The 20430-nt window shown below is 41.1% G+C and overlaps 1 protein-coding gene across 1 annotated transcript; it reads left to right on the forward strand.

The window, feature by feature from the left end:
- The first annotated feature begins 2442 nt into the window (after window positions 1-2442).
- kdm5bb (lysine demethylase 5Bb) lies at window positions 2443-18226 on the forward strand. Its single transcript, XM_083919923.1, has 28 exons — window positions 2443-2776; window positions 4218-4295; window positions 4729-4851; window positions 4941-5111; window positions 5640-5696; window positions 6476-6631; window positions 7249-7342; window positions 7683-7801; window positions 8060-8218; window positions 8680-8799; window positions 8881-9039; window positions 9554-9735; window positions 9860-10022; window positions 10145-10264; window positions 10482-10676; window positions 10860-11041; window positions 11185-11309; window positions 12866-13016; window positions 13137-13251; window positions 13613-13968; window positions 14679-14817; window positions 14926-15105; window positions 15571-15732; window positions 15840-16325; window positions 16422-16506; window positions 16596-16804; window positions 16895-17140; window positions 17815-18226. The coding sequence occupies exons 1-28, from the start codon at window positions 2453-2455 to the stop codon at window positions 17950-17952; spliced, it is 4794 nt and encodes a 1597-aa protein (XP_083776049.1). The 5' UTR covers window positions 2443-2452; the 3' UTR covers window positions 17953-18226.
- The last annotated feature ends 2204 nt before the right edge of the window (window positions 18227-20430 follow it).

Raw genomic sequence — 20430 nt, forward strand, 5'->3', positions numbered from 1 at the left:
TAAACCCAAGTGTGGATACTAAAGTTTGAGGCTATAAAAGAATTATAAATTAATAATATGTTTTTCTTCAGTAAAAGCACTAATGCCGTAAATAACACTTGAGTTCTGCATTCCAAATCTTAATTAATTTGAAAATCAAGAAAATGTTCTTAAGGTATCAATGTGCATCCACATGAGCCCTTTAGTTATTACAACATATTATAATGTTAGATGATTCTTTTTCATGCAGTTACGTGAGATACATTTAAATGTTGTAGCTGCTTTTGAAAGAGCTACTTGTAGTCATTTTGTGTACTCAATCAAAGTAGTCCTAAAAGTACCTTAAAATTGTACTTAAGTAGCCCACAGTACTTGAGTTAATAACAAAATGTAACAATATGTAATGAAAAATAATACATTTATCGCTACCCAGATGTTTTAAAAAGTGCATAAGATAGAGCATGTGTTCACGGGAAATACTGCTTTGAATGATTAATTGCACCATCGACGTAAGATAATATTCTGGCAATCTAAAAATTACAGCAGGGTGTGTGTAATACTGCAGTCAAGAATGCAACAGTAAAAATATAAATAAAATAAATTAATAAATATATATAAACTGTATACACACACACACAGATACTGGAGATCAAAATTAGAGAACAAAGTATTAATAAATGATTTACACTGAAATACTGTTATTTTTTATCCTTCATAATTTGATAGAATATCCGCTGTGTCTATTCCACTGCTGAACTAGCATGTTTCCTTAAATAACCAAGGCACCTCAACAAAAACCTTTATTTTGTGAAAAAAGCAGTGAGCAGAATTAGAGAGCACTTTCAGATCCCTTCCAGTTATTTATTAACTAATTGACGTAACTGTTGGACACACCCTATTTATCTGCAGCTCTCCTGGTTACTTTGCAAGTTGGCGAGTTGCTCTAAGGAGAGTGAAACCCTGAGACAGCAGGTCGTCCAGATGAAGACCAAAGGGATGACCCTCTGAGCCATCAGAGAGAGGTTGGGTGTTCACAGTCTGTCAAGTATATTGAAACTTTACAGGGACACAGATTCATTTAAGTCCCTCAAAAAGGCCGGTCGTCCACGTAAAACAAGTGCGCGAAAGAACAGGTTTATGAGAAGACTCAAAGGGGAATCGGTTCAACACTGCAGCTGTTGTTGTTTGTGAGTTCAGTGCTGAACAGAACAAGGATCTGTCTCTGCACAGTACTCATCGTTTAAAACAATTTGGATTGAAACCTACTCTGCAGTGACCAAACCTCTCATCAGCAGAAAGAATAAAAAGGCTGGACTTGCCTTTGCTGAGGAGCATGTTGTGTGGACAGAGGAGAACTGGCCCAGAGTGACTTCAGTGATGAGAGGACGTTCAATTTATTTGTCTCTGATACAAACATTGTGTTCGGTGTAGAACTGGGGACAGACTGAACCCAAAGTGTGTAAAGTTAAAGTTAAATCTGGAGGAGGAAGTGCCATGGTTTGAGACTGTTTTCTGCAGCAGGAGTTGGGCCTCTTCTTCAGCTACATAGCTCCATGGCAGGGTGAATGCAAATGTTTATGTGAACCTCCTTCAGCAACATGCAACACCTTCACTGCAGTTGTCTCCCAATCAGCTGCAACTTTCATGCAAGACTGTCTCACTGTAAAACAGGTAAAGCAGTTCCTGGAAACAATGAAATGTTAAGCCCAGAGTCCAGATCTAAGCCCCATAGAGAATCTCTGGAAAATCGTCTGCGACAAAGTAATGTTTAAGAAACCCACTACAGTTAGTGATCTGTGGAAGAGACTGAAGAAGAACGGACCAAGATGAAACCAGAGCAGTGAGAGAAACTAGTGATGTCCTGTGGGCGCAGATGTGCTGAAGTCATTCAAAGCAAAGGCCTCTACACTTCCTGTTCATTTTTGAATCCTATAGAAGAAAACATTGTTTACATCTTCTCTTCTGACACAATGGTTACTGTTTATCACTGTTGTTGTTGTTGTTTTTCTCTAAAGGTTTTTGTTGAAGTGCCTTGGTTATTTAAAGAAAAACATGCTAGTACAGCAGTGGTACAGCCACAGTGGATAGTCTATCAAATTCTGGACAGTAAAAAATAACAATATTCAAGAATAAATCACATTTTAATACTCTGTTCTCTAATACTGATTTCCAGTGTAGAGACATGTCAAGAAATAAATAAATAGCAGTCAGTCATAGAGTTTGTGGACATTGTGGATTTCCTTACGCATGGGAAATAATATTATAATAATTTATAATAGTATTGATAAAGATAGAAACCACACATAACTCTAATTACTTATTAAGTTTCACATCAAACACTGAAAAACTGAGTAATCACTCCCACATTTATGAGGAGCGTGCGGTGTCTAGTTTTTTCAGCGGACGTGCTCACTGCCTTGGAACATTCTCCTCCACTGTGCATGGATGTGTGTGAGCGTGTGTTTGTGTGTGTATGTGTGTGTGTGTAAGCTGCCTCCTCTCGTGCTGCCGACGACCGACTGGCGGTGAACAAAACGGGATTACAACTAAAATAAATAAAACAATAAACACTCCAGGAGCTACTTTTGAGTGTGACCTGTCCTGTTCAAAGCTACTTAACACCGCGTCCGGGTCCGACAAAACGATGAGCCTGCCTCGGCCGGACGAGTTCAAGCCTCCTCCGGAGTGCCCGGTCTTCGAGCCGAGCTGGGAAGAATTCAGAGACCCGTATACCTTCATCAATAAGATCCGTCCTATCGCCGAAAAAACGGGCATCTGCAAAGTCCGCCCGCCGCCGGTGAGTGTGATTAAAACACAAACGGTTAAAAACTGTTACGACGTTCTCTTAGATGAGAGCGAGCGGTTGAGCATTTAAAGGGACTGTTCCAACATGGCGGATAGGACGTTAACGTTAACGGCTTATTCTTTTGTGCTGCTCACAGCTAACTCGCTCTCTCCATCATTTGTTTACATTTACGCCCCAAATTTGGTCGATTTAAAAGCTCGCTGCCATTAATAAAGATGTGTCAGTGTATTAAAAAGTGGATAGCAGTCGTGGTTCACCGTGTGTCAACAAAGCCTCGGTGCTCCAGCCCATTGAGCCACTTTAGCCACCAAGCTAACGGCTAGCTAACAGCTCAACCTGTCATAATTTTGCACACGGCTTTGACATATATATATATATATAGGTGGCTATGCGCGAGACATTATCCTTCTTCCGTGTGGAAGAAGAAGATGATGAGCAGATTAACATGGATGTTTGATGTTTTTCCTGTTTTGTCCTTTAATGTCCTCACAGTTGAGGTTAATTATGGATTATTTGTTGAAGAGCATCATTATGCAGTTGGGTCAGACAGTCAAGTGTGCTGCCATCCATCATTTCTCAAATCAGCTGCTTGTTTCTAATGCATATCTGATATAGAGTGTGTTTATTTCATGGGTCAGGTTAATAATAAATATCCCCTTTAAATGGTTTTGTCACAGAAATTGTTCCATCACTGGGTTATGTAAATACAAAAGACTACTATTATCATTGTTTGATAACAAGTGGTGACTTTTGAAGTTGTGGTTCATGTAACACAACATTGCAGCAGCGTTGCATCTTATTATATTTCCATAAGTTCATTGGAAGATGAGCCACTGTTCATGTATGAGCCTGTGTTGTAAGGGTGTTGTCCTCCATGTTGGCTTTGTGGTAAGCTGGGCTGGTGAGTGAGTCTTCCATCTGGCCATTTTGTGTGCCAGTGGGGGATGTTGGCTACTGACTTAAAACAAGAACTTGTGTCTCTGCTTGTATGATAAGATATTGTTGTTGTAAATGCAAAAGCTGTGTTGGAGTATTGATGCGGATATTGATCAGCGTTGTGACTTCTTAAACTGAAAAGGATCACTGTGTTCTTTCAGTATCAGCAGGGCCTTGCTTTTCTGCCAAACATTATTCTAACATCAATTTTTTTTAAAACTGCATCTGTGTAATCATGTGCCTCTTTTATCTTCCTAATTTAAGATTATTGAAGGCACCAAGGGTAAAACTAAATGGAAATTTCTAAAATCTGGGCCCATGCTTTGAAAAACAATTGTCACAAGGGGGACAGTCTTCAAAGGAAATACACATTTCCAAAATAACTTCTTAATGCAAGAATGAGAATCTTGAAAAAAATGCTACATACATAAAGATCCAGACTACATGTTATGATGACCTTCATGTGCCATTGTGCGTCTTTTTTGTTGCTGTTTAGGGTTGGCAACCTCCGTTTGCTTGTGATGTTGACAGACTTCACTTTGTTCCTCGGATCCAGAGGCTCAATGAACTTGAGGTGAGTTTTGTTAATCAGATTACACCGTTGATTATTCAACTCCATCTATGTTGGTGTGTCAGTGCTCTATAAATGTACATTTAATTGGTTTTTACCCTGTTTATGTAACTACACAGGCTACACTGATAATAACAACCAGTAATGTTATTAATGCTTTGTAAAAATTATATGCAACTATGCAAAATAAGACTAGAAATGTTAATGTTAATCCAAACTTTAAAAAATATAAACTCAAAGTACATTAACTAATTAATTAATTTGAAACAACAGGACACACAACCCCGTTCTTGGATAAAAATGCAGCCTGTTCAGATTATTTTTAGACCCTGTGTTGTTTTCTCCAGTGCCTTGTTTTTCCTTAAACAGCCCAGTCTCTGCTTATTTCCTTTTAATTTAATTAATCTGTTTTCCATTCTTCATATATTTTTCTCAGGCACAGACGAGAGTCAAGCTCAACTTCTTGGACCAGATTGCCAAATTCTGGGATTTGCAGGGATGTACCTTGAAGATCCCTCATGTGGAGAGGAAAATCTTGGATTTATATAAGCTAAATAAGGTGAATAATTCACACCGCTGCACATTATCTATATATTTAAAATGCAGTTACACAACTTGCACCATTAACATAACTTGCTGTCGTTGCAGCTGGTGGCAGATGAGGGTGGATTTGACATCGTCTGTCAGGACAGGCGATGGACCAAGATCGCACATCAAATGGGTTTCGCCCCTGGCAAAGCTGTCGGCTCACACCTGCGAGGGCATTATGAGAAAATTCTGTATCCCTACAATCTATTTCAGAACGGAGCAAACCTGCTGGTGAGTTTGACACATGCAACATTATGACAGCAGATCTTGTTCCTGATTTATACTCGCAAAGAGAAGCTGTCATACATTATACAGTGTGTGGATCAACTGTAAACAAAACCCTAATAATGCTTCCCTTTTTTATATTTAATTTTACAGTCACAATAATTACGCTGAAACATTTGTGTTAGAAGAAACTATTCTTATGAAAGATTTGATGGATTACATTCAAATCATAAAGATAAATGGAAACGAATGCATTATTAGGATACGCATGTTATGCCTATAATTTCTGTTTAATTTAGTGATAAAAGTTTGTAATTTATAGTATTTTCTTTGGAGATGTTAACTCTGTTGTCTGACTAATATATTGATTGTGAATTTACGATGTGGTGTCATGCCCTTTTAATAGCTTTTGCACCAACATATCCCATAATGTGTTGCAAGAGAGCTTATCCAGGGTCATTGGATTGGCACCATGTGGCCTCTCGGATAGGTCACTCTAAATTGTTTAATTACCCAAGCTCTCTCTTGCCTCAGGCACCAGAGGCAGCTTCCAAACTGATGCGTTTGGAGGCTGATCCTGAACTCGAAAAGGTATGTTTGTGTCATGGTTAGAAGCCATTCGGCCTCACAATTAACAAAATGCATGTTAATCTGTGGCTGGACAGCATACTGTGTGTCCAGATTATTGTTTTTACATTTGCAGGCATGGTTTTGGTGAATTTAACCCTTCTTAAAAGAGTCTTTAGCTGGTTTAACAGTACAAGGATCAACTCAAACACAAACATGTATCTTGGGACAAATGTGGAATATAATTAATTTAACTGCCACTCCAGACAGCTCCTTGAAAGTCTGATATTTGTTACCTGTACTCCCTTGCCTCAGCTCAATCCTTCTTTCATCTTTTGATTTGGCATGTTCTTCCTGAGTTTCTGTTTTTTTGTCCTGTTCTGTTTCCCTGTTTGGGTTGACACACTTAAACTAACCACGTCCTTCTTATGAACTCTTTTGTCCTCTGGCTGTTTAAATTGAAACAATATTAATACCAAATATTGTCTTTGATGAAGTATGTCCCAGTCTTTCAACCTTGTTTGGTAACTGCTCATACTTCCTAGTATTTATTTCATTACAACTGGTAAACTGAGGTAATAATCATTTCAGGATATCCCTTTAAAATGCCGGCTGTGGTTCACACACACTTCCTGTTTTAGACACCTAAATGTATCCTGTTTGCATAGTCATATTAAACTCTGTATTCTAGTCATATGTTACTGCTCGCTGCATTTGAACATACAGGTATTTCCAGTTAGGCACACGTGCTTTTTAAATAGTCAGTGAGCTGTGGTTTTAACTGGTATGCTGTTTCCCTTTAGTGTGTTCAGAAGCCAATCCAGCCAGTGGAGAGCACAGGAGTTGTGGAGAGCGTGGACACCAAGGAGCTCAAGCTGCAGGACCAGGCTCAGAGGCAGACAGCCCAGACGCCTGATACCGGCCCCACTGCTCGCAGAGCCAAGCGCATGAAGTGTGAGGTGTGTGTTGTTGAAAAGAGCCACAAACACCTGACTTAAGCCCCCTTTACACATCGAACTAGTACTTTTACACAGAACGCAAATATTATTTGGTAAGAAAAAAGCGACGCACAAGGTGAATATTTCCACGCTTTCACACTGCAAATAAAGGCATCAACCAATCGTGTTGTTGTTATGAGGAATTTAAAACAACAACACAAACCAAGACGCCAAACTTTATTTTTCCTTTCAACCTTGACAAAAGCAGCACATGCCAAATCCACTCCTTCTGTTCTTACCTTTCACAATAAAAGCTCTAGACATACACACTGCATAACTGTTAACCAGAGCAAACTCAAATTCACTCCTGGTAGTTAGTCCGTTTCCTAAAATATATCTTGAAATGTCTGTGTTAGATGTGCTGGCTTGAATATTATTTATTGATCAAGTGTCACACATTTGTATCACTGCCAGTATGGATAGTTTTGATGTGAACAATTTCCATGCAAGTATTTTGCATTTTCGTGTTGTGTATTCATCACGTCCTTGGTGTGTAAAGGCTTTCAAACTGTCCAGAAACAAGCAGCACAGACTCCATTTTTCACTTTTCTCCACATATTTCTCACTTTTTTCTGTAGGCCGTCTGTGTGAAGATTGAACCAGGTGAGCCCGCCGACAGCAGGCCGAACCTGAGGCGAAGGATGGGTTCCTTTGTCGCCAAGCAAGAACCAGGTCAGGCTCCACATCCCAGAGTTAAAAAAAAATACTGACACTGATGATAGTGTGTGTTTATTTTATTCTTTATTTAGCAATTATAAGCAGTATCTAAACATTTTAAGCAGTGTTCATTAATGTATTTTTCACATTCACTGTAGGCTGATGTATAAGCACATTATGATTGACAATATAGTAAAATTATAAAATATGTCTTTATGGGAAAAGTAATATAGTTGATACACTGCATTAATAAATACTTTAAAATGTCAGGTACAGCTACATTATAGTGTGTTATAAACTAGCGGTATTTATTAAATGATTATATATGTTGGTAATGTTTCCTGTTGTCTTGCAGAAAAAGAGATTCCCATTTCAGTGAAACAGGAACCAGTTGAAATTAAAGAACCAATAATTGAAGCTGAAAAACCCAAGTCACGGTACAAGAAAGTCCTCCCTCCTCTTCTTCCGAGTCCAGTAAGTAGAAAATCTCCTCATTTGGACGAGATGTTCCTGCATGAGATATCAGATTTCTTGATCAATAATTAATAGGCTTGTCCATTTATTGCATCATCATGTGTCCAAGCTCCACTTGAATCACTTGACATTAAACTTGTTCTGTGAAAATTACTTTGTCTATTGTTTATTATTTGAAGTCTGTTGATAGAAACCACATCAGCTTTTTGTCATGGCTCTGAAACAGATTCATTAGAAACTCCTCCCTCTGCTCTCCAGGTGGATCTGGTCGTGTGTCTGGTGTGTGGCAGCGGGGGAGATGAAGAACGTCTGTTGCTGTGTGACGGCTGTGACGACAGCTACCACACCTTCTGCCTGATCCCTCCTCTGCCCGACATCCCCAAAGGAGACTGGAGGTGCCCCAAGTGTCTCGCTCAGGTGAGGATAAACGGCAAAGTCAGATTCATGTAGTGCAAATTTATCTTGATAAGCGAGCTGTGAAACTTATTAAAACTAGTCTTTTTATGCCTTAAAGCTGCTGTAGGTATAAAGCAAAAATAAAAAGACAGAATATGAAGCAGAGTGAGACCTCTTCCTGCAGCTCTCTCCTCTCTGTTCTGAGCCAATAGGAACGCTCTCTCTCTCTCTCTGAAATGACCTGTGATTGGTAAAAATCTCCCATCACAGGCTATATTTTCTAAAGCCTGAAAACAGCGAGTCTACTTTTCTCTCAGGATGCTTGAATTGCAGTATTATGAAAGATTATGGATCTTTTTTGCCCAACAACGCACAAAGTAAACAGCCTACTCCAGGTTTAAAAGGAGTTTATACAAATAGAATATAGTAATGGCTCCAAAACACACTTAAAACATCTGTTGAATTATTTGTTTTGTACCCAGGAATGCAACAAACCTCACGAGGCATTTGGCTTTGAACAAGCATACAGAGACTATTCTTTGCGTGCATTTGGGCAAATGGCTGATGCATTCAAATCCGATTACTTCAACATGCCAGTTCATGTAAGTAGAAAGCGTTTCAGAATAAATCTGTCTGTCTCTTTGGTAAGTATTTTTAATGTCTTCTTTATGTATTCATTGCAGATGGTACCCACAGAGCTGGTGGAGAAAGAGTTTTGGCGTTTGGTGGGAGCTATTGAAGAGGATGTTACCGTAGAATATGGAGCAGATATCGCCTCGAAGGAGTTTGGGAGCGGGTTCCCCATCCCAAACGGAAAATTCAAGGTTTCCCCAGCTGATGAGGTAAACAAGTGAGCCTTAAGCCCTATTTGGACAGGATTAGTTTTATGTCGGGATGTGGTGTAAAAATTTTTACCTCAGGAAGTCTGTAATATAAATGGCCAATTTGCACGGGATTAAGAAATCCCTGTATTCTACCAGAGGCGGGAGGGGTTACTCGATTTACGCACTACGTCCCCTCCTTGTCTCCATGTGCGTGCTACGTTGTTTCCTGATATAACAAAACAAACTAAACACCAAACTAAAGGACAGAATCGATTATCTAAAAAAAGTGATGAGTGCTTCCTCAAGTGCCTCCACGCTAAAAAAAAAAAGAAGTAAAAACTACGTATTAACAGGATATGATGGAATATCTATATACATTTTACCGAGGTCTTCATTTGCATTATATGCAATATTATTATCTGCAGAAACCCTGTGTGGTAGCTGTATCTGACTAAATCAGATGGCATCAGTGATGAATTGCTAAGGGCAGTATCTTCCTGTGTTATTAAACTGCATAGTGTCTGTCTTGCAGAAATACCTTGACTGTGGCTGGAACCTCAACAACCTGGCGATGATGAACCCTTCTGTACTGACTCATGTGACAGCTGACATCTGTGGGATGACGCTGCCGTGGCTTTATGTTGGCATGTGCTTCTCCTCCTTCTGCTGGCACATTGAGGATCACTGGAGCTACTCCATCAACTACCTGCACTGGTACTTCAGACTTAAAGGCTCTTCTGGATGAGAGCAAATAGGTTATTTGTGGTGGTTTGTGATGGTAAAGATCAACTTGTTTCATTTAAAGCTAAATCTTATGTTTTATCTTATTCATTGCAAGGGGGGAACCCAAAACCTGGTATGGAGCTCCTGGTTTTGCCGCAGAACAGCTGGAGGAGGTGATGAGGAAACTGGCCCCAGAGCTGTTTGAGTCTCAGCCTGACCTGCTGCACCAGCTGGTCACCATCATGAACCCCAACACCCTGATGGCCTACGGAGTCCCAGTACGTATTCATGTAGCTTCTTTGACATGAGCTGATACCTTCTATCTGTAATCTGCAGTAATGCACAGCTGACGCTTCCACAAACACATAAATAATCTTCTTATGGCTCTTGTGTTCTTCAGATTTACAGAACAAACCAGTGTGCTGGTGAGTTTGTCATCACGTTTCCCAGAGCCTACCACAGCGGTTTCAATCAGGGCTTCAACTTCGCAGAGGCGGTCAACTTCTGCACTGTGGACTGGGTATGTATCACTTCATACCTCGTTGTTTGTAAAAGTAATCAGAATACTTCCTCAAGAATAATTGCATTAAATGGCAGCTCTTTGAAGAGACAGAGAGCTAATTTTTAATTATTCTTTCATTTTTAATTATGAATGAGTGAATCCGTATTTTGTGGATTTGACACAAAATGAATGAATCGTCCACACGGCCCATTTTTTTTCCTTTCTACATACCCAGATGCCTCTTGGCAGGCAGTGCGTTGACCACTATCGTATACTGCACCGGTACAACGTGTTCTCCCATGATGAGATGGTTTGCAACATGGCTTCAAAGGCTGACACACTCGATGTGGTCCTGGCATCCGCTGTCCATAAGGACATGGTCTCGATGATCCGAGAAGAGCAAACACTGAGAGAGAAAGTGAAGAAAATGGTAGGATACTTTTTATTAATATCAATACAGCATTTATACTGTGTCGGTCTTCTGAGCAGAATCTCTCAATTTCTGCAGAAAGGTAGATAGAAATTTATTTTCAATGTGTAAAAACATTTAATAGTGTGTTCACTCTTAAGCAAATGAGCTTTTAACGCATTTGTTGCTGTCTCACACCTTCAGGGGGTGATGTTTCACAAGGTGGCCAAATACGATCACCTCCAGGACGATGAGCGGCAGTGTGCCAGGTGCAGGACCACCTGTTACCTATCCGCCATCACCTGTTCCTGCAGCCCAGGAGTACTGGTCTGCCTGCACCACATTGACGACCTCTGCTCCTGCCCCGTCACCAACTACACACTGAAGTAAGTCCCTTTGGAGCTGATAACAGCGGCAGTTAACAAGCTTTGTACACAGAGATCAGAGGGTGCATAACCTGTGAGAGTTACCTGAAAGTTTGTCTTATTTTACTACCGCTGCCTCATAAATTCAGGGTTTTTTCGTGCAGTTTCAGATACACACTGGACGAGCTGTTCCCCATGATGAGTGCAGTGAAGCAGCGAGCCGAACTGTATGATGAATGGGCGTCCCTCGTGACAGAGACTCTCGAGGCTAAACTGGAAAAGAAGAAAGGTAAGCAGCAAGATCAAATAAGAAAACAAAGCAATGGACCATATCACTGATTCCATCTTTTCTCGAAGAATGCAGCCATGTTTTAGCTTTTGTAATATTGCACAAATGTTAAAAATGTCAAGATGACATTTTCTGGTGATATAACCGCCTTAAAACTTGAAACACATTTATAATTTCGGTTCAGATCTCAGTGAGGCTGTGGAGACCGTGTGGGCATAGGTCTTTTTTTCCTGAGTTAGAGCAAAAGGAGGAGGAGGAAAACTGTAGCACAGCTGAGACCTGCTGCATTATGGACACTGTGGTCACTGTGGTACAGTAGCTGCGTTAATCACCCGTCTCCGCTGCTCTCTCCCCAACAAAGTGTCTCGTACGGGCCCTGCCACCATTACAAACATATGACCTATAAAGAAAAGAAGAAGGATCTCTCTTTCTTATCTTGTTGTCATCTAATGAAAGTGAACATTTGAGTTCCAAATACAGGAATGGTGCATTTATGTTCAGTCTGTGTATGTAAGGGCGGACTCACACTGTCTGTCCATACCGTGCCCTGTGCTTTAGGGTACTTGTCCCCCCCCCCCCCCCTCCCTCTTCCCCCGCGGGCCAGGCCCGTTTGTACTCACACTGCCTGGGCCTCGCTCGAATGCTTCTTGCTGCCTATACGTCGTCATCACACCGTAACACGTCACACGCATTGATTGACGTCATCGCGATGCGTCGCTTGGTTTACAAATCTTTCCATAGACTCGTAGTTTGTGTGCGTCTTGTCCAACTGTTTTTCAACAGTTTCATCCAACCAAATCTGCAGTAAACACACCTCTGCATCACACCAACGTGATTTCGCCGCCATTGTTTTAAATGTCTGCGCATGGTCCGTCTTTTAAAAAAAAAATTCTATGTCCTAACAGGCGCACATAAAATGTCGTCAGAGCCGCCGTAGGCCTCGTGCTCGTACACGTGCGCGTGCTTGTGCTCGTACATGTGCAGACCCGCTTTACAAAAGCCCACCTCTCCCAAACAGTCCGTGGCCGGCAAGCTGGCCGCAGCTAGGCGCGGTGCGGTTGCACTCACACTGGTCAAACGAACTAGACTTTACCCATGAAACCTGTTTGGGCACGGTACGGATGGACAGTGTGAGTGTGACCTTAAACTGCTTTCCACTCAGAAGTGATCAAAATCAAAAAAACAATGCAGACAACTCTTTCATAATGTTGCATTAGCTACATTATGTGTCTGCCGGTTGATTCTGGTTGTGTGCAACAATAAGTTGAAAACAGCAGATTTTTAAGTGACAGCGCCACTTGTGAGAATTGGGAAATGGCTGTCAGTTATGTTATTATAGGAACAAAGGATTTACTGTGCTGAAACCACTGGTATGCTCCTTTTCTAAGCAAATGATACAAAACACTGTCACTGTGACCAGAAATGATTAAAAAGAAGTAGAGGAAATGTGTTTATTGTTATTCATGTGTGTTTATTTTTCTATCATGTGTTGTTACTTAAGCTGTGATTGTTGCCTTATGTGTCGGACTGTGATTAACCAGGTGTTCTCTCCTCAGGCCTGCCAGTCTTTCGCTCCCTTCTTACTCAGTCAGAGTCCAAGCTGTTCCCTGACAACGACCTGCTGCGTCGGCTACGTCTGGTCACACAAGACGCAGAGAAGTGCTCTTCAGTGGCACAGCAGCTTTTGAATGGCAAAAGGCAGACCAGGTAGCGTCATTAGTACAGTCTGATAAATGAGATTTATAGACGTCCTCACATTTCTCTGTTTCACATCACAAAGTAGTATTTGTGCGTCATTTCTTTAACTGATTGCACGCTCTCTCCTAGGTATCGGTGTGGAAACGGGAAATCATGCAGCCAGCTGACTGTAGAGGAGCTGAGTTCATTTGTGAGGCAGCTTTATAACCTCTGCTGCAGTCTCCCTCAGGCCCCCATGTTGAAGGTACAAACTCATGCCTGTATTTTTACCACTAAAAAAGAGCATTAGTTTAAATTCCCACTGAGCTTTCAAATTAATCTTGTACATTGTGTTAACTCACACTCAACATTTTAGTTAGCATGACCCTGCATGAACAGGAGGAATGCTTAAAGCAAGCAAAAAATGTTTAAATGTTCATCTGATTGTTGTTTGAAGACAAACTTAAGACAAATGTAGACCCTATCCTTTAATCTGTACAGTGTCGGCATGGCTGAGCAGACCGCATAGTTTGCTGTGGGATATAATAAATGTGCCTTGATTTACACTGAAATCATGTATGCAAAAGCATTGATTTTGGCTTCCTGCATGTTTTGAATTTCTTCAGGAACTCTTGAATCGCATCGAAGACTTCCAGCAGCACAGTGAGAAGGTCCTGGCAGACGAAGTTCCCAGCGTTGCTGAGATCCAGAGCCTGTTAGACATCAGCTTCGACTTTGACGTGGAGCTGCCTGAGCTGCCCCGCCTGAGAGTGAGGTTGGAGCAGGCACGCTGGCTAGAGGGGGTGCAGCAGGCCAACGCTCAGCCTGCCACACTGACTCTGGAGGCCATGAGGAGGCTCATCGACCAGGGAGTCGGCCTGGCGCCTCATCCGTCTGTGGAGAAAGCCATGGCCCGTCTGCAGGAGCTGCTCACTGTGTCCGAGCACTGGGAGGATAAGGCGAGCAGCCTCCTTAACGCCAGGTGAGGGCAGCACTATGACGAGGATAGCATCCAAGCCACAGGCAGGGAAAACATCAGAAACACCACAGAGGAGAAGTCGTGATAGGTTGTCTGTCTATGCTCTGTTTATACCTTTAACTTACTGTCAGGTATTTGCACTGATTGTACATAAATAATGAAATATTACATCAGTGCTCCTGATTTTGCTTCATTTTAATTACAGCTAGTGCAAAATGCGGCTGCTAGAATATTCAACAAGACCAACAAAAAGTGAGCATTATATTTAGTTCTGCCCTCATTCCATTGGTACTCAGTGCTGCTCCGTATTAACTGCCTCAAGTGCTTCTCAAATGCTTTAATGGCATGGCTGTCAGGAATGTGCATCTTTTTCTCGCCATTATTAGAAAAACTTCAAATTAGGGCTTAAGTTTCTACATTTTGTTATTACAAAGTGTTATGTTCCCTCACCGTGATTAGTTTACTGCAGCTTTGATTTATTGGGGATTCACAGTATTAAAGGTTTTGCTTATAATTGGGTTTTCTAGTGTTTTGCCAAACATGTTTAACACTTCTCATGAATTTATATTTCTTGTTTTCAAAAGTCTGTACATACAGGATATTTTCAACATTTATTTCTGAAATATGTCAGAAGAAAATGCCACGACAGCTGTTGTTGTTATAGTGAGTTATTAACTTTGACAGTATATTGTTTGTGTTTTACTGCCTATCAGACCACCACACTCCATAGAGACTCTTATTGCTGCTGCAGAGAAGGCGTCGGGCATCCCCGCTTACCTCCCAAACTGTCTCCTCCTGAAAGACACCATCAGAAAAGCCAGAGAGTGGCTTCAAGAAGCTGAGGAGCTCCAGGTCAGCATGCACTCGACATTTCATGCCTTGTGGGGGGTATTAATGTATAATATTCTCTATGTGGGTTATTTTGAGTCTGTTTGTAACATGATTACCTGCTTTTGTCAGGCCAGCGGTTTCACACCGATGATCGACAGCCTCTCTGGCATGGTGCTACGAGGACAAGCCATTCAAGTCCACCTGGAGACTTTAGACGCGCTGGAGTCTTTAATGGTAGAAGTGCAAGAGTGGAAAGAATCTGCAGCTACAACTTTCCTCCAGAGAGACTCAACTCTGACTTTACTGGAGGTAAAATCCTACAAATGCATTTAGATGTGGTTACAGACGTTTTGTGGCTTTACTTTAAGAAGACAATCTCATTTCTCTGTGGTCTCTGTAGCTGAATGACTGCCTGGTTAACACATAATATTTATGAGCCACCAACCAGCGATTAAATCTCTTTTCTTTTGTCTATCAACAGAAACAGAATGTAAATATGTAAAAGAGAGCTACTAAAACAAAGTTGTATCATCACACAGATCAGGAAAGGACATAATGGAGTTTAAAAGAGACTGTCTGTCTCCTTCACTCTCGCTTTTGTCTAACCCATTTTTACTGTATATGTTTTATCATAAAATGTTATGATTACCAACAAATAAAGTCATGCATATATTTACAATTGAATTAAACCGTCCATAGATCCAGTGGATGTTGGTCTTTACTCCTCTGGGCCTTTTGTTGCACAAAGCCTGACAGTTATTTCGTTCATCCCAGGTCCTGTGTCCAAGATGTGAAGTTGGAAATGTCGGTTCTCCAAAGAGAAAGGCTAAGAAAGGGAAAGAATCGCCGAAAAGTAACAAAAAGAAAACTCAGAGGCTCAACACTCTCAGTGACGTGGAAAAAGCTCTTTCAGAGACCAGGGATTCTACCTCTGCAGTAAGTGTAGTGATTCTACCTAAATAAGGGACTGTTTTAATCAATGGGATTAATGAACTCTTGCTGTCAAGGAGACATTGTGACTCTGTCTGTATTTTATTCACCAGATGGCGACTCTGGAGGAGCTGCGGATGAGGGAGATGGAGGCTTTCTCTAATCTCAGGGCAGCAAATGAGTCAAAGCTTCTTCCCACGGCAGACTGCATGGACCTGAAGGTGTGCGTCTGTCAGAAGGCGCCCATGGGTGCGATGTTACAGTGTGAACTCTGCAGGGATGCTTTCCACAGCGTGTGTGTCAGAGACCCGTCAGACTCCTGCGAAACACAGCCATGGCTCTGTCCACAGTGCCAGCGAACAGAAAAGCCCCCTTTAAACAAAGTCATGTCTCTTCTTACGTCTCTGCGGCGCATTGGGGTGCGCCTGCCGGAAGGGGATGCACTGCACTATCTGGTGGAGAGGACAGTTGACTGGCAACACCGAGCGCAGGAGATCTCACAGTCTTGTAACCTACCAGAACTGGAAGAGAGACCAGGAACTCCTCCCACCTTAACCCGCTGGGCATCCAGCAGCAATGACACCCAAAACAACACTCAGGTCGCTCATCATCTCCTTGGTGACGCTTTTTGTCGCAGTAAATTGAAAAAGTATTGCGTGAAATGTTAAGTTTGGGGTTTGATGTTTTTGATACAGGCTCCTTGTTTGACACCAGAGTGGAATAGGACAAGCCATGCTCAAACTGTCTTCTACACGGAGCAGAGATGCATCCCGCTGCAGGGTCAGTGCCAGCGAATACATGAAGAAAGAGTCGTGGTTGATAGTTTGTGATAGATTAGTTTATGTTCTGGGTGTTTTTCTGTGTGACAGGCCTAAGTCAGGATCTGGAGGAGCTCATGGTGGAGGGGCTCCTGCTGCAGGTGTGTCTGCCAGAGGTCCAGAGCCTTTTCCACGTTTTATTGGACAGGGCCAGCAGCCAGCAGACAATCAGATGCATGTCGCCGCCACAGGACGAGTCCTCAGACTGTGACAAACACACGCAGTTTAACTCTCAGGGAAATAATCTGCCACTGAACCAGGTACAAACTCTTACCACAAAATTAATTCATAAACACACCCCTAAAAGCTACCTCAACATCAGTTTTAATTTGTTTTTTATTTATTTTTAGGATGGCGCCAATGGTGTAACTCTGATCGGCTCAGAGAAGAAAGCAAAGCGACATATGGAGAGGGAAGGATTAGAGGCAGAGCGCAGGGTGAAGAACAAAAAGCACTCTAACAAAAGACAGAAGATGAATAAAAAGAGGCCGGCATCGACCTCGTCCTCTCCACGCTCTGATTTCTCCCAGTCTGACTCTGATGAGGAAATGGCCGTGTGTCCGGCAGAGAGGTGTCAGCTGCCGGAAGGAGATGAGGTGAGGAAAACTTCTGATAAATCATATTCAATTTTGTAGCTTCAATATGTATATTTGTCCAAAGAGGTTGTACACTAAAGTTCGAATGGATTGAATCATAAACTACCTAGCTAAAGGGAAAATACAAATGTTTATTAATAAACCATTGGGTTAGTCACCATTGGGTTGTCTATCTGAATCCTGTTGCTTTGATACAGCGGCCCAAAGAGTTCGAACAAACTAAGAGGTTTCAGTGGTGCTGTCTTTAAATATATACTCAATGTAAGTAAAAGTGTGTCGCTTGTGTAACCGGTGAGAACTTAGAGTGGTGATATGGTCTCTAAAATGTTTGAAAAGGGCCTTAAAAGGTATTAAATTTAACTTCAGTATTCCTGCATATACCCTGCTCACACACACAAGACAAAACAGAGGGCACACACTTTTTACGTGACTCGCGGGATTTGTTTCACAGGTCAAGACGCTATAGTTATTGTAGCTTTTTATAATTCTTAGTGTTATGAAACTGGGAGGTTATGTGAGCGTGGTTATGGCAGAACATAGTGGAGCATTTAGTAGGTAAAGAGCCAAATAATTCTCTCAGGAGTTAGTGGTAAAGGTTAGAGGTAAATGAGAGTTAATTAATGTTTAATAATTCTATGTTGGTTAAAACAACTTGTGTGTGTGTTTTGCTGCAGGTGGACTGGGTCCAGTGTGACGGCAGCTGTAACCAGTGGTTCCACCAGGTCTGCGTCGGCGTCACACCTGAGATGGCAGAGAAAGAGGACTACATTTGTGTCAGGTGTACACTGAACGATGGACACACGAGAAAATGAAGAGGCAGTAGAGATTTTTTCTGAAGGACAGCTGAAAAGATCAGTCTGTGTATTCGAGCCACCAGTCCCCTCCTCCTCCTCACCTCCGTCACGTCTGTCCGACCCTTTTGTAACAACGGTGCTATCTCCTCTTTGACTTGTTGTCCAGAACTATAATGTTTAGTTATTTTTTGTATTTTTACATATATATATATATATATATATATATATATATATATATATATATATATATATATATATTTCTTTCTTCCTATGAATTGTTTGTGGTTGTCTAAATGGAAAAAAAAACACAGGTTGTGAAGTGTGCTGCATGGGATTCCATTGCGTCGGTGCAAACGGAGTCTTACGACAGTAAAGAAGGTTAATCAAGAGTTAATATTATCTTCTCTGGAACCTCCTTGCATGTTAAACCAGAGCTTTGGGGACAGAATCACGGTTTTCATCCCCTAGTACCCCAAAAAAATGACTATTACAATTCTTTTCTTTTAAATCCAGTGTTTAGTACATGCATCTTAATATAATTATTCCCTTTTTTGTAGAATAGGTTTATTTATCTGAGCAATAATTTTTGTCTGAGTCGACTTAAATGGCTTGATCTCCGCTGAGCTGTATTGGTGCTGTAGCGATGATGGTGTGATGTACAGAGAGCTGCACAGATGGAGGGGGTCCCATCTGTGGAGTGGCAACTTAGTGCTGCAGACATGTTTCCACCACAGCATGTAACCCGGCGTACGACACTGTGGGGAGGACTCGGGGGTAGCTGCAGATGTTACAGGTTTATATTGTGGAATAAAGCCCTTTTGTTCTATGGAGAAGTCTTGTCATTTCACTCCAACACTTGGAAGAAAGAAACCACTAGATGTCCTCATAAACATGATTTATAAGAACAAAATTCAGAGTTTAGCTGTTTTATTGTTCTTTATGTGTGGTGTGCATTTACTCCAGTTATTTTCACTGACTTTCTTGGTAACTAAGTGTTGAAAGCACACAAATAAAAATATATCGGGTGTGAGCAGAAAGGAGGAGTTTTATTTTCATAAAAAATGTCAGATTTGTAGCAACCAGAGACAAATGTAACGGCAATTAGGACAGCGACCGTCGGTGAATCCGTCGATTATTATCTTGATTAATAAATCAGTTGTTTGGTTTATTAAAAATGGTGAAAAATATTCGTTACTGTTTCCCAAAGTCTAATGATGATGACGTCCTCAAAGATATTGAGTTTACTGTCGGAGGAGGAAAGGAACAGAGAATATATTCACATTTAAGAGGCTAGAAACGATCATTTTTTACTTTTGCCCACTAAAAACTTAACGCAATTTTCAGGTTGAGGTTTCAGGAAACGTATATTTACCAGTTTACCCTGATATCCTACATGAACTCGTGATTTTATTTAAATTCAATTCATTTAATTTAACACACACATGTAAATGCACAGACAACAGCAATAATATGCTTCTTGTTTACTTATGTTGGCTCAAGGGGCTGATTAATATCTGCATTTTAATCTGGGCTCATTTTTAATTTCACATTAAAACCAATAACTTAATGCACTAATTACACTTACAAAATAAAAGTCCCCCAAATTTGGTAAATGTCCTGATTCTTTGAGACAGTGGGTAAAAGTTGACCCCTAAATAAGTTTTTTAATTTCCTACAATGAGAGCACCCATAAGACATTTGAACTGTAGTGCATATAGTGCATCAGAAAGCTTTTTATGTGTTTATGAGCCAAGCATTATGAATGCATTGAAATAATACGCTCATAATACACATGTTGTATATAGATATTAGATTTCACAGCTTTCTCAACAATTAATAACTTTAAAAGCATCTTTTGCTGACAGTGGGGTCACAAACGTCTTTATTTTTCCACTCTGTCTTCAAATTAGACTCAAACACACCCGTTATCTTAGCAGCTGAAGCTCTGCATGCTTTTATGACATGTTTTTATGACTCAGGCAGTCAGAACGCCCCACGTTGAGCAGTAAACCATCGTCCTGCTCTTTAGAATTGAAAGTGAGGACCAAGAGGAAGCTAATGACAGCAGGTACAGCCAGGAGGAGATCCATTAGTGTGTGGCCATAAAGCATCTGTGACAGGTGTTAAAAATACACCCCATGAACTGTATCCCTTCAGACTGCCAGTTATCGAGTCACAGGGCTCAATACTTACTTTTAAACCTAGTAGCCAGGTTGGCAACCAGAATCAGCTTTTGGTTGACAAAACTGAAAATACGGTTGTCATTTTAGCACCTTAATTTAGATGCTATGCAGTTATAAATCTGCCGAATAATGAAAATGTGACAAAAGCCCCAAAAAGTTCCTTTCTGTTTTAATTTCAGGTTTATTTGGTTCTTTGACTATCGTGTTCACAAACAGACCCAGAGCAAAATTATTGCCCTGTTGACGGTAATTATTACTTGATTTTTAAAAACGATGCACGAGAATAAACGCACCAACAAGTGCAGTGTTGTCT

The sequence above is a fragment of the Echiichthys vipera genome (genome assembly GCF_963691815.1).
Source record: "Echiichthys vipera genome assembly, chromosome: 9".
In the NCBI taxonomy this organism is placed as follows: domain Eukaryota; kingdom Metazoa; phylum Chordata; class Actinopteri; order Perciformes; family Trachinidae; genus Echiichthys; species Echiichthys vipera.